Raw genomic sequence first — 16224 nt, forward strand, 5'->3', positions numbered from 1 at the left:
GGATCAATGTTTGGTGGTCGGAAAGTGCCAAGTGTGAAATGCAGCCAGGTCCTATGGCCAGAAGGGCAGAGGCTATTTTAGGTCGAGGTCACTGTGGCAAACCTGGACTTGAGGAAGTGCCTTGGGCTCGTAATGTCCCTGCAGAGCAGAGCGAGTCCAAGCCCTCAGGCCTCATGCTGTCCCCTGGATCTAGGGAGTGGCAGCACTGGCTAAGAGTGGTGGCTGCTGCAACATCCGAGTCTGGGTGCCCCGGTGACTAATAATCCCTTGGCAGGCTCTTGTTACCCAAACACAAGGACATGCAGACTGCTCCCAAGGGAGCTGGCAGGGATGTGGCTGATAGTGTTCATGATTCTTGGCTTGCGTGTGCTGGAAAAGCCCTGGGGGGCTGAGGGGAGATGAGACAGATGCACAAGGAGCCATTATGTAGGGTGCTTAATGCTCTGCTGATGCACCATATGGCTACAGCAGACGGTCCTAGCCTAGCACCCTGTCATCACTCAGGGATAAAGGAAAGCCCAGCTTCAGCTGCAGTTAGCGGGGGCTGAGTTTGAGACCGGGGCGGGTGACATTGAGTTGTCTTTGTCTGCTTCTGATCCCGACTTAAAGAGCTTGGGCTGGGAGCTTTAATTTGCGTTCCTCAGCGTTGCTTCTTCAAAGCAGCTGTGGAGACAGACGGGGCAGCACCTAGCAGTGAGCCCAGCAGAACCAGAGGCTGCTGTGGTAGCTGTCAGCACCCGGAGTGCAGGTGAGAGGCAGATCTGATGTCTGCCCATTCATTCCTGTCCCCAGCTAAGGCCCCTGGAGTTGAAAGGATTCCTGCCCTTCGCACCCTCCCCCCATGTTCCCTGTACAGCCTGAAAGACCAAGGTCACAGCACTGCCCAGAACCCGACAGCTCTAGGGAGGTGAAGTGCTATCAGGCTGGTGCTCTTGTGGGGGAGTATATAAGGGCTGCAGCCATGCACACTCCCCGCAGTTCCTCTCCAGACCCTAGGGCTTGGAGAATACTCCACAGCCTTGGGGCCAGTGCAAGTGCCGCCAGGTACCAAATTCACAGGTCTGTCTCTGGCCAGGCAGGTGGTTCTTGTGTGCCCTGTGTGACTGGTTCTCAGAAAAATGAGCAATTATTTTGGCACAGGGCATTCACTGAGCTCGCTGTTGTGTGGCTGACAACCAAGTATGAGGTGTTTGAGAACCGGGAGGTGCAAAGCCATCTGAATTCTGTCTTGCTGCAGATTCCTCGCTGACTAGCTTGGCTAGGTAATCCCTACAGCGGTGCCTCCCCGTGATCTAGGCTCATGGCTGGGGGGTTGGGTCCCGGCACCCAAGTTCTGTTTCTGTTGCTTGGACAGCACTAACTGCTGTCACTGCTTCCTCTGCTCCAGCCTCTGCGTACAGCCTCCACCCAGTTTTCCGTTCATGGAGTCTGCGGTGAAATCGGCTTTCGGGGTCCCAGTGAAACAGCTTTTCTCCTGCATCTCTGCTGACCGCAAGGACAAGGATTTCCAGACCCGGGGAGGCTTCACAAAGGGCCCAGAAGAACACCACAACCGGAAGGCCCAGGAGGAGAAGTAAGAGCCCTGCCACTCCCAGCTCAGGGGGCTGTTGAGGTTCTAGCCCAGCTGCTTGGTTTGTATCCCCCAGACTCGCACACAGGAAGCCTGTTGTGATGGGTCTGTCTGTATGGAGCCATCTTCAGGCAGCTTCATTTCCTTCCTCTTGCTCTGGGGTGAGCACAGAGTATGATGGGGACCGGCAAGGGGGCTGTGGGGCAGCTGGCCCAAGGGGTGGTGCAGCCTTCTCTGGCCTAAGGTTCCTGCTCCCTGGTAAAGCCCGTCAACCCCCTGCCCCAGGCAAGCCCCGAGCTGTAGCCTCCTGACGCTCTTCTTTCCTGCGCAGAAGCGAACGGGACGCCTTCTACGCTCAGAAGAAAGCCGAGCGTGCGGCCATGAGGACCCAGCTCCGGGAGAAATACCAGCTGCCCGAGGTGAGGGTCTTGCTGCTGGGGGACAACTCAGCTGCTTCGCGGGGCGCTCGACCAGGGCAGGTTTGGGTTACAGCCTGGGAGCACCGCTGGAGACAGGCTCAGGGGCTGCAGGGACTGGCCAGCCCTGCCCGCGTGGCCTCTCGGCTCTGGGTCTGTCCCTGCTCCCTGGTTGCTGGTCGCCGTGCGCTGCAGCTCCAGCCGGGAAGGGAGGAAATTTTCGCCCCAACGGTCCCGGTCACGCGGGGAGGGGGTGGGATGAGCTCCTGACGTCCTGCGCTAACCCGTCTCCTTCCCCTTCCTCCCCAGAACAAGGCAGACACGCGGCAGCTGCGGGCGGCTGGCACGAAGACGCCAGCGGGCCAGGCCGTGGTAGCAGCGGTGCGGCCCTTCGCAGGGCTGGCGGCCCTGGCCCTCGGCTCGTGGAAGAACGGAGGCGAGAGCCCAGCGCAGGCCCTGCGGCCCGGCCGGCAGCGCCCGCTCGTGTGACCCAGGCAGGCAGCGGAGGCGGCTCCTGCCTGCGGACGGGGCCCTGCTGCCTGGGGGTGCGGAGCCTGCCCTGGGCCCCGGGGAACGGGCAGCTCGGCCCGCACCCGGTGTGACCAGGCCCCAGGCGGGCTTGGATCAGTGTCTTGCGCGGGGCCGCAGCCATTAAACCCTCGAGACGCCGCCGCCTCAGTGTGTCTGCTCGGCGCCCGGGGTGGGTGAGGACATGGAGCGGCCCCTCGACGGGCCCACCACCAACAAAATGGCGGCGCAGGCTGGGCCCCGCCGCGACCGCTCTGGAGACCACAACTCCAGGCGTGCCCCGCGGCTACGACCACGTGCCCGGCAAGCCCCGCCCCCAGGGCTAGGCTCGGAGCGGGAGGGGCGCTGGCTCCTCCCAGCATGCAGTGCCGCGGACGCATCACGTGCACCCCATGGGGCGGGCCTGCGGGCGCATGCGCATAGCCGGGCCGCTGCGGGGGTTCCCCTGCGCGGTGGGCGGGGCTGTTGACGTCAGAGGCACGGCAGCCAATAAGCGGCGGGCAGGGGGGCAGTGGAGGCTGCTGGTTCTGTTGAGGCGGGGGTCCCGGTGCTCTCGACATGGCCCAGCACGGGCCCGGCCCCTTCGGGGCGCCCAGCAACCCTTTCGAGGTGCGCCCGGGGCCGGCCCGCTCCGGGCGGCGGGGGGGACTGGGGACTGGGGGCTGTGGGGCGAGCTCGGGGGGCGGGACCCAGGGGCTGCGGTCGTCGGTGGGATCTGTGGGGAGCCCGGCAGCGGGCAGCCCCCGGGGAAGGGGGGAGCAGGGAGGGCCCCGGAGCCGCCGCTGGCACGTGAGTTTGGTCCGTGTCTTGTAGGATCCTGCCGTGGTGCAGCACGAGGGCAGCGTGGAGTATGCGACGCTGGACGTGTACAACCCCTTCGACACCCTGGGGGTGAGGAGCCTGGGGGCAGTGCAGGGCCCCTGCGGTCCTTCAGCTGGGCCCCCGCCGCCTGCTCTGTCCCAGGCAGTGCTGTGCCGGGTCTGTGCGGCTCCGGAGGGAGCAGCGCGCTGAGGGGAGCGGGCAGCACCGGGCTCGTGCAGGGGCCGGGGGACGAGACCTGCTGCAGCACTCGGGCCTGTGCCTGTAGCGAGGGCTTGGGGACTCCCCTGGTTGGACAAGACCATGCCTTAGGCCCCTGTCGCCAGGCATTTGGGAACTGGTATCTCCAGTCTGTGCTCTTGGTTGCTCTCTTTCTTACCCGCTCCCTGCTGTTGCCCTGGCGCTTGCCCTGCGCCACGAGCAATCTCAGTGACTGAAGGTGTTTCTCTGTCTGCTGCAGCCGCCCCCTCTCTACCAGCCACAGGCAGGCGCTCAGCCACCTCCACCGGCTGCCAGCGTGCCTCAGCCGCCAGCCCCTGCCATGCAGCCCCCCAGGAAGCCAAGCCCCACGGAGCCCAAGAACTATGGCTCCTATGGCACTCAGGTAACGGGGCCAGGCCTGACCGCTCCCCTCACCAACTAGCTAGATCCTGTGCTGCCCAAGAAGGGCTGGTGCCCTTGGGTGGAGTCTGGGAAGGGAGTGTGGGAGCAGCTGGTGCTTGGGCCATGCGGACTGACCCCTCCTGCTGCTTCCGCCATCAGGCGTCCACAGCGGCAGCCACAGCTGAGCTGCTGAAGAGGCAGGAGGAACTGAACCGAAAGGCAGAGGAGCTGGACAGGCGGGAGCGGGAGCTGCAGAATGCTGCGCTGGGAAGTGCTGCAAGTACGTGCTGGAGCTGCTTGTGGTGGGGGGAAGGGCAAATGCCCCCCTGCTGCTGGGGCCCAGCGGGCTCTGGCCTGCTCCTGCTCTGGTCTCACACCTTCCCTATGGCTTGGCAGTGAAACAGAACAACTGGCCCCCACTGCCCTCCTTCTGCCCTATGAAGCCCTGCTTCTACCAAGACATCCCAGTGGAAATCCCCATGGAGTTCCAGAAAACCGTCTCCACTATGTACTACCTCTGGATGGGTGAGCTGGGGTGGGCCCAGGGTGCAGAGACTACGTTGTGCTGGGGGCAGGGTGTAGACTGGGGCCAGGGTTTGGGCACTTGCCTCCCTGTCCTTACAAGAATGGGGTGCTACTCCTGTGAGGTGTGGGAGAGCTGGGCCCTGGTGTCGCACAACCCCTCATCTGCTGCCTTCCTCTCAGCCAGTGCCATTGCTCTCTTCCTGAACTTCGTGGCCTCCCTGGCTTGGTTCTGTGTGGAACCCACAGCTGGTTCTGACTTTGGCCTCTCCATCCTCTGGGCTCTCCTCTACACCCCTTGCTCCTTTGTGTGCTGGTACAGGCCGATGTACAAAGCCTTCAGGTATGTCATACTGCAGCTCTGGGGCTTGGGAAGCAGTGGGCCAGGGCCCAGGGGCTGCTGTTTCATCCAGGTCCTTTGGGGATTGCAGACTTCCCTGCTGTTGGCTTTGGCTTTGATATCCCAGAAACCTCCATGGCTTTCCAAAGGCTTCTGGACTATAGGGACCTCCAGCTCAACTCAAGCGGGGGAAGTTGTGATGGTCTGGGCATAACTGACTCGGAAAACCGTGCTTCCCTGAGCTCCCCCTGGATCCTGGGCTGCTGCCTCCAGCTCCCTGCCCCCATCTTGTACCCCAGTCCTTGGGTGCAGGGCAGGAGTGCTCCCTGGAAACTGTTTGCTCAGGCTGTGGGTAACTGGACCAGGATGCTTCCCTGTGGGTAAAGCCCCTTTAGCAGGGCCTCCTGCGCTGTCAGCTGCTGCTTGGGGCCCCGTGCCGGGGGGGGAGAGGAGGTGGTTCTTGTGGGCAGCACACCCTAACCTGAGCCTTCTCTTCCAGGAGCGACAGCTCGTTCAACTTCTTTGTCTTCTTCTTCATCTTCTTCATCCAGGACATTGTGTATGTCCTGCAGGCTGTTGGCATCCCACACTCAGGGTTCAGGTAGGGGGCACAGGGGCTGCCAGCTTTCTCTCTCCCCAGTCCAGCCATGCCGCTCCCTGCCACTTGTGCCATGGCAGGAGTGGAGTTAGGCATCCAGCCTATGGAGCGTGGTGTGCTGGAGCAGGTACAAGGAGCCTGTGTCTGCAGGCACTGAGGGGTGCAGGGGGCCTGTACTCCATGATGGCCTCTTCTTGCAGTGGCTGGATATTGAGTCTGACGGTGCTGAGGAAGAACTCTGCTGTGGCAGTGCTCACGATCCTGGTATCCCTGCTCTTCACGGCAGTGGCTGTGCTGGGTGTTATCATGCTGAAGAGGGTGAGTGTCTCCCCTGGCTGGGCCCAGGGCAGGCTCCTAGCTTGCCCTGACTCCAGGAGCCTAGCTGAGCCTGCTGCACAGTGGAGTCTCCTTCAGTTGGGTAGGTCCTGCTGCAGCCCAGTGCCTGTGGAGCAGCTATGGGCAGCTGTATGGGCCACAAGCTACGTGTGACACCGTCCTTTCTCCTAGATCCACTCCATATACCGTCGGACGGGCGCCAGTTTCCAGAAGGCGCAAGAGGAGTTTGCTGCTGGGGTGTTCTCGAACCAAGCGGTGCGCACGGCTGCAGCCAATGCCGCAGCAGGGGCAGCGAGCAATACCTTCCGGGCCCAGTAGTACTGGGCTAGCCCTGGCTCAGGCCTCACCCACAGGCTGCTCCTACCTGGGGAAACTACATTGCACTTTCATCGGTCCCTGTGTCTGCAGCAGTTGGTCGGAGGCTGCCTCATCCCAGCTTGGAAACACTAATGTTTACTCCTGCTCCACCCCTTTCCTCCCAGGACGAGGCCTTTCTCCTGGCTGCATGCTCCATGCCCAGAGGCTGAGGGGTCCCTCTACCTGTGGGAGTAGGCTTGTGTAGGTGGGCCTGGCTGCTTTTCTCGCTCCCTTTGGCTCCTGCCAGCTGCTGGGGGCAGGAGGTGTGGGTGTCACGGTGAGGGGGGACCTAGTGCCACCTTTGGTGCCCTATAGGACCCTCCATGAGGCTCTTGCCCTAATCCCTACCCAGGGGAAGGCTGGGTGATGGATGCAGCTGTTGTGATGCCCTGGGCCTGTTGGGGGAGGGGGGGTCACAGTGGACCACTGCCCCTCCCTACCCTTCTCCTGCAGGGAGGGTAGCCTTTATTAGGGAAGAGCAGTGCCAGGGCATCTATCTAGCTCCCTCCCACTGCTGCCTGCCTGCTTGGTGCCTTCTCAAGCTCTCCAGAGCTGGTGCTGCTGCTCTGCATACGAGGGGCTCTATGGGGTGCCCTGATCCTTTCCCAGCAGCATGAGCAGGCTTTGAGTCTGGCTGTGCCCACATGCCTCCCTCTCCTCCGGCACTGCACTTCACTGCTTTCCCTGCCTCTCTAGGGCCAAGAAGCTGTTGTGGCCTGGCTGCCTCTGCTCTGGCCCTTTTGGGAGCTATTCTTAGCACCCCACACCCAGGGTTGCTTCTGATAGCATTCCTCCTATCCCCCACTTCCCTGCTTCAAGCCTCGTGCACTGCTCCCTGCTGTGCGCTCCTGCAGGCTGTGCCCTAGCCCCTTGAGGCAGCCTGGGCTGGGCATGGAGTGGCTCACCTTCTGGTAGCCTGAGGCTACACTCTGCCTTCCTGGGCCCCTTTACTGGAGCATCCTTCACTGGCTGTAGTCCCCTGAGCCCTACCTTCCCCCTCTCGTGTGCGAGCAGGGGTGGCCTTGCCCTGAGCCGCGTGGTGCTTCGTGGCGGGGCTCGGTGGAGTCCCGCGCACCACTGCGTCCCCCACGTCTGGCTCTCTGTCCCGATGCGCGTCTCGCTGCGCCACAAGCGGAGCTTCGGTTTTTATTTAAGAGAATAAAGGATGGAGACACTGCTCGCTGGCGTTGGGCTGTGCAGGGGGACGGGGTGGGCGGGGAGGGGGACGCCGCCTGGCCTCCGCTCCGGCTCGGGGGTCGCGTGCGGCCGGGCTGCGGGGCGGAGGTCCCGGGGAGCTCTTGGCCATCGCGGGGCGGCGGCGGCGGCTCCCCTGCGCTCTGGCCCGGGGCAGCGGGTCGCGTCCCCCGGCTGGACCCGTGATGCCGGCCCCGCCCGGGGGGCGCGGACTGCAGCTCCCAGGGAGCAGCGCGGCGGGGCGGCCCCGCAGCATCGGCCCCGGTCCCGGCCCGAGCCGAGCAGCCCGCGCAGGACGCAGCGGCCGGAGGGTCCAAGGGCTGCGCCGCGCCTCGCCTCGCCCCGCCCCGGCGCCGCCGCTTCGCCGGAGACAGCTCGGAGCATCGCGGCTGCCCTGCACCTCGTCCCCGTCCCCGCCCTGCATGGCCGGCGCCCGCTGCCCGGCGGACCCCGGCCCGCTCCGCCCGCCGGCCTGCGGCGCAGGACGGCGGCGCCGCTGACGGGGGGCCCCGCACCGCCGGCTGCAGCGCGGGGCGCCCCGGGGAGCGGGGCCCGCAGCGCCGGCCCACCCTGAGGATGCCCCGCAGCCCCGTGCGGGAGAGCGGCGAGTCTCCATCCTCCTCGGGCGCCCGGCCCGGGGCAGGCGGCTTCCCCGGCGCGTCTGTGCCTCGTTGGAGCAGCGGCTCTGATCTTCGGGGCCTGCCCTCGGCCCCTCCGGCCCGGCTCGCGCTGGGGGATGGCAAGACGGAGCGACCCCCCCGGCCCCCAGGAGCCGGTTCTGCCCCGCGCCCCTCGCCCGGGATGCTCCAGCCCTGAGAAGTGCTCCTAGGACAGTCTTGCTGCCCGGGCCCACCGCAGCGCACTCGGGGGCCAGAGCAAGCCGCAGTCCTGCCTACCCCCTGTGCCTGGCCGGGGTCCCGGCTGTCTTCCCAACCGGGCGAGGCACCGCGTGTCCAGCTCGGAGTTGGCCGCAGAGCAAAGCGTGGCCTGCTCGGCTCCCAGGACTGTCCCCAGCTGCTGCGGCCCCTCGCTGCCGGGTGCAGGGCCTGGCTGTGGCTCCCTCCAGCTGCCGCTCCGCTGACCTGCTGCGGCCGCTGCTCCCATCCTGCCCTGGGGGGATCACCATGCCATCCTCCAGCGACTCCAGCCACTCGCTGACCGGCCGCAGCTCTCGCAGCCTCACGCACCTCCGCATGCAGAGGACCTGGCTGCAGATCCTGCTTGTGCTGGGCTTCATCCAAGTGATCCTGGGCATCCTCATTGTCACCTTCAGCCTCGTGGCAGCCACTATCACGCCTGCCCCCAAGATCCGGCACTCCTGCCCCTACTGGGCCGGCTTCTCGGTGAGTCTGGGGCAGACCCGCAAGGCCAAGGGGGAGCTACCTTCTGCAGGGCAGCCAGGGGCCCAGCCACGCAGGGAGCTTCTAGGGCTGGCTCTGCTCTGGGGCGGGGGGGCAGGAGTCTCCCTGGCTGTCCACCCAAGGGTGCCGTTCTGCCGGGCATAAGGGGAGCAGTGCACTCTGTGAGCTTGTGCCAGCTCATGGGGCCCAGGAGGGGCAGCAGCTGGGCAGCATGTAGGCAATTCCTCTTGTGCCAGGACCCCTTGATGGGCTCTTCCATTGTCCCCAGGCCTCCCCCATGTCCTGTGCTGCCAGCCCCAGTCCCTGACCCTGGTGCTGCTTGCTCACCTGTATCACTTTCCAGCTGGCATGACCGGGTACAGGATCCTCCCTGTTTTACAGAGGGAGCTAGACAGGCCCTGAGCATCTCTGGTCTCCCTGCCTATGCCCTTCAGCCCAAACGGTGCCAAGCCCCCCACCCCACCCCTGCAGCATGGCACCCCTGATGGGCTGCCCTGGCCAGGGTCCCACTGGCCAGCATTGAGCTGCTCCTGCCTGCTCCTGAGTGCCCTGAATCAGCACTTTCCTTGCTTGGCCGGCAAGGAGGCGCCTGCCTGTTGTGCATGTGCGGGGCATTGGCTGCAGGCAGGGAGCAGAGTGCAGGCATGGGGAGGGCAGGGGATGTGTGGGACATCCTCCCACCCCCGTCTTCTTCAGGGTTGTTGTCTGTCTGTCCCCAGCTGGCCTTGTCGGGGCTTGTTGGCGTTGTCTCCTGGAAACGGCCTGTCACGGTGGTGGTAGGTGTCAGCTGCATGTGGGGCAGGGGTGCTCATCCTGCTAGGGGCCCCTGCATCTCTGGGTGCCTTGGTGGGGGGCAGAGGGCAAAGCCAGGCTCCCCTCACCTGCACGTGCCGGTTGGCCCGTTCCCCTTCTGCCCTGTTCCAGATCACCTTCTTCACGCTGCTGTCTGTGCTGGGTGTCATGCTGGGCCTGGCTGGCTCCATCCTCTCCTGTCAGAACGCCCAGCTCGTGAAGTCCCTGGAGGCCTGTGAGCGGGTGAGGCCCTGAGCTGTGGCTGCTGGGCACAAGCCTCAGGAAATGAAGAGTTGGGGGAGGCTGCGTGGCTGAGCCTGGGCAGTGGTGCAGGCTCGTGCCTCGGGGGCTGGGTGATGGGATGGGACAAGGGATGTGCACAGAGCAAGGGGACTGTCTGCTCTAGGAGGGGAGCACCAGCAGGGCTGGGGCTTCGGGACCTGGCCATCCCTCACCCAGTGTCTCGCTTCCCACAGGAGATGGACATGTGCATGTGTTGCTCAGTCCGCTCCGGCCTGCAGCATGTGCCTGGCCCCTGCAGCCACCACCCCGACAGGCTGGTCATGTTTGCCAACCCCGACTGCCGCAGCATCCGCATGGCACTGAAGGTAATGGTGTTGCAGGGGCTGGGGCCACACTGGCTAGGCCGGGGGGAGGGGGGCTGTGCCAGGCTGGGCGGCTTGGTGCCTGGGGAGATGCTCTAAGCCTGATGCTGCAGGCAGGGCTGCACTGGGCCCGGGCCAGGGCCAGGGCCCAGAGGCTCATCACCAGAGCGGTGGGCTTGGCATGTGAAGAGGAGCATTCAGGGCCCCTCTGTGCCCCCTGCCCAGGACCTGCTGTTCAGCATCTGTGGCCTGACCATTTTCTCCACCATCGTGTGCACGCTCTCTGCTGTCATGTGCTGCATCCAGATCTTTTCCCTGGACGTTATCCACATGGTGAGCACTGCCCGCAGTCCCCTGCCCTGTCCTCATTGCACAGCAGAGGCTTGGTCCAGAGCCCTCCACCCCCCCCACACAGACATTACCTGACTCTCCCCCAGAGCTGTGCCCTGGCCACACTGAGCAGCAGCCTGGGGATGGCCCCATGGGCTGGTGCTTCAGTGGTGGGTGTCAGGGAGAGTCCAGAGGGAGCCAGATCCTGCCAATATTTCCCAGGGCTGGTTACAGCCCTGTGCTGGCCAGGCCTCCCCACAGCCAAGGCCCTAGTCAGGAGCTCAGGGCATCAGGCACTGGTATTGTGACTGTGACCCTGTTGGACCCCAAAAGCAGGAGGCAGAGGGGACACAGCCCCTCAGGGCCCTACAGCTGCCCCTCATTCCCCTCTACCTGCAGCTGGGCCTGCCACGCTCCAGCTCCGTGACCCTGGAGTGCACGTCACCCCCGGACACCTTTCTGCAGACCATGATGGACTTTGAGGAGTTTGTGCCCCCAGTGCCACCACCCCCCTACTACCCACCAGAGTACACCTGCAGCTCCGAGACAGATGCCCAGAGGTGCTGGAGGGAGGTGGGGGGGGGGGGGGGCGAGGGGCTGGGGCAGGGGCAGGGCCCAGCCAAGTATGGGGAAGCCAGAGGAGGGAGGGCAAGGGGGAGCTGTGGAGCTGTGTGAGAGGTCTGTCCTCCTCTGTGGTTAACACGGCCTCTCCCGCCTCTTCCCGCAGCATCACCTACAACGGCTCCATGGACAGCCCTGTGCCCCTCTACCCCACTGACTTCCCTCCATCCTATGAGACTGTCATGGGGCTTCAGGGAGACAGCCAGGTACGGGCACAGGCCTGGGCAGGCGCATTCTGCATGGTGCTGGGCAGGGGGTCATGATGGCCCCAGGGAGTGTGGGGGCCAGAGCATAGCTGGGGGCTCCCCGCAGCATGTGCTGCCTCCCTTCTCACACAGCCCATGCCCAGGACTGGTGTCAGGCTGTGACCATCCATGTGCCCCTTAGGCCACACTGTTCGACTCGCAGCTGACGGACACCTCGCATGTCTGCACCTGTGACCGTGTCCCCTCCATCGTGCTCAGTGGAGAAGGTAATGGCAGCCCTGGGCAGCATGGGAGTGGGATAAGGAATAGGGCCTATGGCTGGGCTGCGAGGGTGGGGCTTGGTAGCAGTAGAGAGCACAGCCGCGAAGTTCACACTCTGCTGCTCTGTGGGTGTTGGGGGGCAGCTGGCCAGGGAGAAGCAGTGCGGGAGGCACTGTGCCCACAAGCTGGGGGTGCAGTGCATGGGGAGGGGTCACCATGCCCGCAGGCTGAGCCAGGATGGCAGCACATGGTAGGCAAAGGGGTGAGGCTGGGCCCTGCCCTGAGGGCCTCGTGCCTGCCCACCCCCTCCCAATGCCAGGCGTGTGTGTTGCAGTATCCATGGACAGCGGATCCCTGATTATGTCTGAAGTCATGGACATCCCCGGCGACAGCAGCCCCTCGGAGGACTCGTGCCTGCTGGAGCTGCAGGGTTCTGTGCGCTCCATGGACTACGTGCTGTTCCGCTCCATCCAGCGCAGCCGCGCTGACTACTGCCTTAGCGTGGACTGCATGCAGTGCAGCCACCACCCTGGCAGCCCCACGCTGGGCCTGCAGGGCCCCTTTGAGGAGCCATCCCGGCCTCGCGTCCGTGGCGAACGCTCCTACTCCTGCTCCACACCCGACGCTGTGCTTGAGGGCCACCTGGCTGGGGGCGCCGTGGCCCACAGCTGCAACCGGCTGGAGGGGCTGTCGCGCTGTGCAGGGCCCTGCTTCCCCGAGGTGCGGCTCAAGGGCAGGAGTGTGCCACCGGGGTGCCGGGACAGCAGACGTGTGGGCCGGCAACGGCGCAGCAGTGAGGCCCCCTGCCTGGCATCTCCAGCACAGAGCCTGGGCCAGCGTCCCCTTGTGCGGTCACACAGCGACCCCGGCATTGTTGCCGCTGGCGACCCAGGTACGTGGGGATGAGGGGTATGGTCCATGTGTCCGTCTGCCAAGTCCAAGCTGTTCATGCTTGGATGATACGGCCGGATGGAGAGCGGCGGGGCGTGGGGGGATGTGTGTGTGGCAAGGGCGAGGTGGCCTGTTGAGGCCCTGCGTGTCAGTGTCACTGTTGGAGCACACTGGCTTGGGGATGGCACATTGGGGAGTGAACATTGATGCACACATGAGTAGCACGGACGGGCTGTGGTAGTCCTCATGCTCATTTTCTCTGCTCCCAGGTGACTTCAGGGAACTGCTTTATACCAAAGCACTGGAGGACAACATGTCCAACTCCTCTGCAGATACAGGTCAGGCAGCATCTGCGGTGCTGGAGATGCTCTGGGCCAGCGTCTGCTCTGTGGCTGGAGGCTGGGACTGGGCAGAGCGTGAACTATGAGCGATACCTGTTTCAGTGGGAATGGGCTGATGGGAGCTGGGGCTGGATAGGGGTGTTGTGTTGCCCCCCCTACCCACTGGCACTCTGCCCCACTCCCAGGAGAGGCAGGGGCAGCAGTGGGGCACTGGGGCTGCTGGTTGCAGCATCTGGGCATGTGCCCATCAGGTGTCCTGCGGCTGTGGTTCTCATGGGCTCCCCTCCCACCAGGGCTGTGCTCAGAAGCCTGCCTGCTCCGTGCCTCACACTGGGACTCTCCCCCGCTCCTCCGGGCCAGCTCTGCTGGGAAGAACCGGCTGCCGGTGCCCAAGAAGGTGACGCAGAGGCTGTCGAAGGCAGCGACACGCTCCCTGGGGGACCTGAAGGTTTGCCGCAGCACCCGTGGGCTAGTAGCCAGGTTCCTGCAGAGGTCCAAGCGCAACCTGGCACCAGGCATGGAGATGGCTGGACACAGCTCCCAGGGCCACAAGCAGGTGGGTGCGACCTCACAGAGCCACAGCCCCCTGCAGCCCAGTGGCCTGAACGTGGGCAGGGAGCCAGGAAGTCCAGAACCCTTCATCATATAAGTATATATTTGGCCTATAAGTATATAAGGGGTGTGCATCAGGATCTGGGGTAACGCCCGTTCACCAGAGCGCCCCAAGGGATGACAAGGTCCAACGGTCATAAAGTCCTGCAAGACCCTTTTAGGCTGGACATAAGGAAAAACTTCTTTACTGTCCGAGCCCCCAAGGCCTGGAATAGACTCCCTCCAGATGTGGTGCAAACACCTACTCTGGACTCTTTTAAGAAATGTTTGGACACTTACCTTGCTGGGATCCTTTGACCCTAGCCGACTTCCTGCCCCTGGGATAGAGGGCTGGACGTGATGATCTTCTGAGGTCCCTTCCAGCCCTAATGTTTATGAAATTATCCTGGCCCTGCTGCTGACTCACTGTGGGGCCTTCCGGGATGTCCTGGGGCTTTCATGCCTCGGTTTTCCCCATCTGCAAAATATGAGTAATGATTCGCCCCAGAATCAGCTGCTGTTGTGGCGCTTGCACAACCCAGGAAGGTCTGGGAAGCTGCAGGCCATGTTGGGTAACATGGTACCATGGGAGCCCAGAAACACTGTCTAATTGCAGCCTGCTAATGCATGCACCTCATCCCTGCCCCCACCCAGGCCTTCCCCGTAATTGTACCAGTCACACCAGAGGCCTGCAGTTGGGGTCTCTCCTGTGGCAAAGCACCCTGTGGTCTGGTGCCTGTCCTGACACTGGGGGGTCCTGCCTGGAGTGTCAGGCAACAGCTCATCCCTTCTGGCTGCCTTATGCTGCTTTGCCAGACCCACAGGCTTAAGTTCCAGGACTCCAGGGCTCTGCCACAGAGCAGAACCCGTTTTCCCGGTGCTGCTCTGAGATATGCTCTAGGGCTGCCGTAGGTCACGCCAGCTTCTGGCCCTCAGGGTCATTCCTGTCTCTGAGTCTGCCTGCATCTGAGCCTGTGCATGCAGGGCAGCCCAGGCCTTGCCGTGGGTGGGATGCAGATGCCTCTCCGTGAGTCACCTGCTATACCAGCCTCTTGGCCTCAGCCGCTCCTGTTGTGTGGGAGGGACTGCAGCCCCAGGGGTCAGCACACCTTGCTGCTGCCTGCCCTTTGCTCACCCTGCCCCATGAGCTGCCCCAGCTTAGGCAACCACTGGCCTCAAGCAGGAGATGCTGCTGCTACAGCCTGACCTGGCACAGAGCTGCTCTGGTCCCCACCTGCCTCTGCCCAGGGGCTGCTCTACACCCATCCAGCTGTGCAGAACCCAGGCTAGAGCCATTCCTGAGAGAAGGGCAGGGAAGGCCCAGACAGGGAGGGTGGGTGCTGCCAGTGGGCTGGGTGGGGGTGCTTGCTCAGCTGCCCTCAGTCACACAGGCCCCTGCTGCCCTTCTCACCTGGTGCTGCAGGTTCCCCGGAGCCCATGGCTGGCAGCTGAGCACCAGCCCCTGGAAGGGATCCACCTGCAGAGCTGTGGGGACCTGAGCTCTACCTCCTCACTGCGCCGCCTCCTGTCTGCCCGCCGGTTGGAGCGCAGCCGACCACACAGCCTTAGCGGGGCCTACAAGGAGAGCATCCTCTGAGGGACCCGGTCCAAGCCCCCAGGCTGGCCAGGAGGCTCCATCAGTAGCTGGATCTCTGCCTGGGCAATTCAGCACCTGGACTGGCCTTTCCTGGGGCGCTGGCACCAGGCCTGGGAGCAGGGCTGGCTCCTCCCCAGCACGTGCCCACCCCCACAGCGTAGCAGTGGAAGAAGACAGGCAGACCTCCAAGGCCAGGGCTCCTGGTTCCTCATGCCTGGCTGTTTACCTCCAGGGCCCATGACAGCAACTCCCTGCAGGGGCAGCGGACAGGGAGAGGTGCTGCAACCTCTTGCTGGGACAGCTCTGCTGGGCACGCGTGGCTCGCAGGGGCCGTGGTCGGAGCAGCTGTGTAGCCATGAGGGCTGTTGTGTTTTGCGAGTACCCCGTGTGCAGGGCCTGAGCTTGGTGCCCCCTGCACCATGGGGTCTGCTGGCCCAGATCTGATGTGGTCCTAGGTGCGATTGCATGTGCACGCTGCACTGGGGCCTCGCAGCAGTTCACCCAGTGCCTGAGCGGGGTCGCGTCCCTGCCCAGCCCCTGCTCTGCTCCTGCGCTATGCAATCCCCATCGCGGAGCAGGCCAGCCCAGGACCCTGCCCCTAGAGATAGCCTCTCCCTATTGCTGCTCAGGCTGTCCCACCACAGGCAGGAGTAGGCTCCCGGCTGGGAGCTGGGCGGTGCAGGAGTGCGTATGCATGGCCATAGCCCCGCAGGGCGGGGGCTCTGGGGAGCAAGGCCAGCTCCCTGCCGGCACCGCAGGGCTGGGGCCCGCTGCCGTGGACAGACCCATCCCCTGACCCTGGGACCCCCTCCTCCTTGTGCTCTGGCAGCTTTTCTACCTACCTCCCTCCCCCTCCAGCGATGCCTTTGCTCTGCATGCCCCGTGCGCTCTCCCTGGCTCGGCGGGTGGGGGGTGCACTTTTTTACTAGGGGAGCATGCGGGGACCTCTCGGAGCTGCACTGACGCCTGCGGGAAACCAAATAAATTGTAGCCAGACCGAGTGGCTGTGCTGGTGTCCTGGCTCTGTGTGCGGCGCGGCGCGGCGCGGCCCCGGGGCGCTGGCTGGGGGGCTCGGGCCGCTCTGATCCCCGGGGCCGGGGGCGGCAGGGGGCTGCGGGGAGGCGGGCCGGTCCCTCCCGCCGGGCGAGGGTCCCTGGGGGGCGGTGCCGCCCGCTCCGCCCTGCTGGTAGCGACCCAGGCCCAGGGCAGCCTCCCCGCGGGCGATCGGGCCGGGGCCGGGGCCGGGGCCGGGGCCGGGCAGCTGCGCGGTGTCATATGACCGGGTCAGGTGACGACTCGGGGCCAGCGGCGGCTGCTCGGCGCTGCCCGCTCGGGGCCCAGCGGG

At 64.6% G+C, this 16224-nt stretch overlaps 3 protein-coding genes and 1 long non-coding RNA gene across 4 annotated transcripts; 3 read left to right on the forward strand and 1 right to left on the reverse strand.

Annotated features, from left to right (window-relative positions):
* The first annotated feature begins 767 nt into the window (after nucleotides 1-767).
* On the forward strand, nucleotides 768-2654 carry LOC109285579 (complexin-3-like). The gene is made up of 4 exons (XM_019497034.2): nucleotides 768-1262; nucleotides 1388-1573; nucleotides 1902-1989; nucleotides 2296-2654. The coding sequence occupies exons 2-4, from the start codon at nucleotides 1422-1424 to the stop codon at nucleotides 2473-2475; spliced, it is 420 nt and encodes a 139-aa protein (XP_019352579.1). The 5' UTR covers nucleotides 768-1262; nucleotides 1388-1421; the 3' UTR covers nucleotides 2476-2654.
* Nucleotides 2655-3012: 358 nt separating this feature from the next.
* Nucleotides 3013-7266, forward strand: SCAMP3 (secretory carrier membrane protein 3). Its single transcript, XM_059718695.1, has 9 exons — nucleotides 3013-3123; nucleotides 3328-3405; nucleotides 3794-3937; nucleotides 4096-4216; nucleotides 4333-4461; nucleotides 4642-4801; nucleotides 5298-5399; nucleotides 5597-5714; nucleotides 5904-7266. The coding sequence occupies exons 1-9, from the start codon at nucleotides 3073-3075 to the stop codon at nucleotides 6048-6050; spliced, it is 1050 nt and encodes a 349-aa protein (XP_059574678.1). The 5' UTR covers nucleotides 3013-3072; the 3' UTR covers nucleotides 6051-7266.
* Nucleotides 7267-7993: 727 nt separating this feature from the next.
* On the forward strand, nucleotides 7994-15880 carry ENTREP3 (endosomal transmembrane epsin interactor 3). Its single transcript, XM_059718690.1, has 12 exons — nucleotides 7994-8626; nucleotides 9364-9420; nucleotides 9569-9679; nucleotides 9913-10044; nucleotides 10267-10374; nucleotides 10771-10931; nucleotides 11099-11198; nucleotides 11380-11464; nucleotides 11794-12351; nucleotides 12620-12688; nucleotides 12985-13247; nucleotides 14706-15880. Exons 1-12 carry the CDS (start codon nucleotides 8408-8410, stop codon nucleotides 14877-14879), a joined length of 2037 nt encoding a protein of 678 aa, XP_059574673.1. The 5' UTR covers nucleotides 7994-8407; the 3' UTR covers nucleotides 14880-15880.
* On the reverse strand, nucleotides 13329-14782 carry LOC132245792 (uncharacterized). The gene is made up of 2 exons (XR_009457503.1): nucleotides 14694-14782; nucleotides 13329-13760 (listed from the first exon to the last, which is right to left on the reverse strand). It is a non-coding gene; the product is annotated as an uncharacterized LOC132245792 (long non-coding RNA).
* Nucleotides 15881-16224: the final 344 nt, after the last annotated feature.

Source organism: Alligator mississippiensis, chromosome 15 (assembly GCF_030867095.1).
Source record: "Alligator mississippiensis isolate rAllMis1 chromosome 15, rAllMis1, whole genome shotgun sequence".
NCBI lineage: Eukaryota > Metazoa > Chordata > Crocodylia > Alligatoridae > Alligator > Alligator mississippiensis.

Coding starts and splice junctions, on each gene's coding strand:
- LOC109285579 (XM_019497034.2), top strand. CDS start 1,422: ATGGAGTCTGCGGTGAAATCGGCTTTCGGGGTCCCAGTGAAACAGCTT. Junction 1,574..1,901: donor CGGAAGGCCCAGGAGGAGAA/GTAAGAGCCCTG, acceptor TTTCCTGCGCAG/AAGCGAACGGGACGCCTTCT. Junction 1,990..2,295: donor AGAAATACCAGCTGCCCGAG/GTGAGGGTCTTG, acceptor CTTCCTCCCCAG/AACAAGGCAGACACGCGGCA.
- SCAMP3 (XM_059718695.1), top strand. CDS start 3,073: ATGGCCCAGCACGGGCCCGGCCCCTTCGGGGCGCCCAGCAACCCTTTC. Junction 3,124..3,327: donor CGCCCAGCAACCCTTTCGAG/GTGCGCCCGGGG, acceptor CGTGTCTTGTAG/GATCCTGCCGTGGTGCAGCA. Junction 4,462..4,641: donor TATGTACTACCTCTGGATGG/GTGAGCTGGGGT, acceptor CCTTCCTCTCAG/CCAGTGCCATTGCTCTCTTC.
- ENTREP3 (XM_059718690.1), top strand. CDS start 8,408: ATGCCATCCTCCAGCGACTCCAGCCACTCGCTGACCGGCCGCAGCTCT. Junction 9,680..9,912: donor CCCTGGAGGCCTGTGAGCGG/GTGAGGCCCTGA, acceptor CGCTTCCCACAG/GAGATGGACATGTGCATGTG. Junction 10,375..10,770: donor CCCTGGACGTTATCCACATG/GTGAGCACTGCC, acceptor CTCTACCTGCAG/CTGGGCCTGCCACGCTCCAG.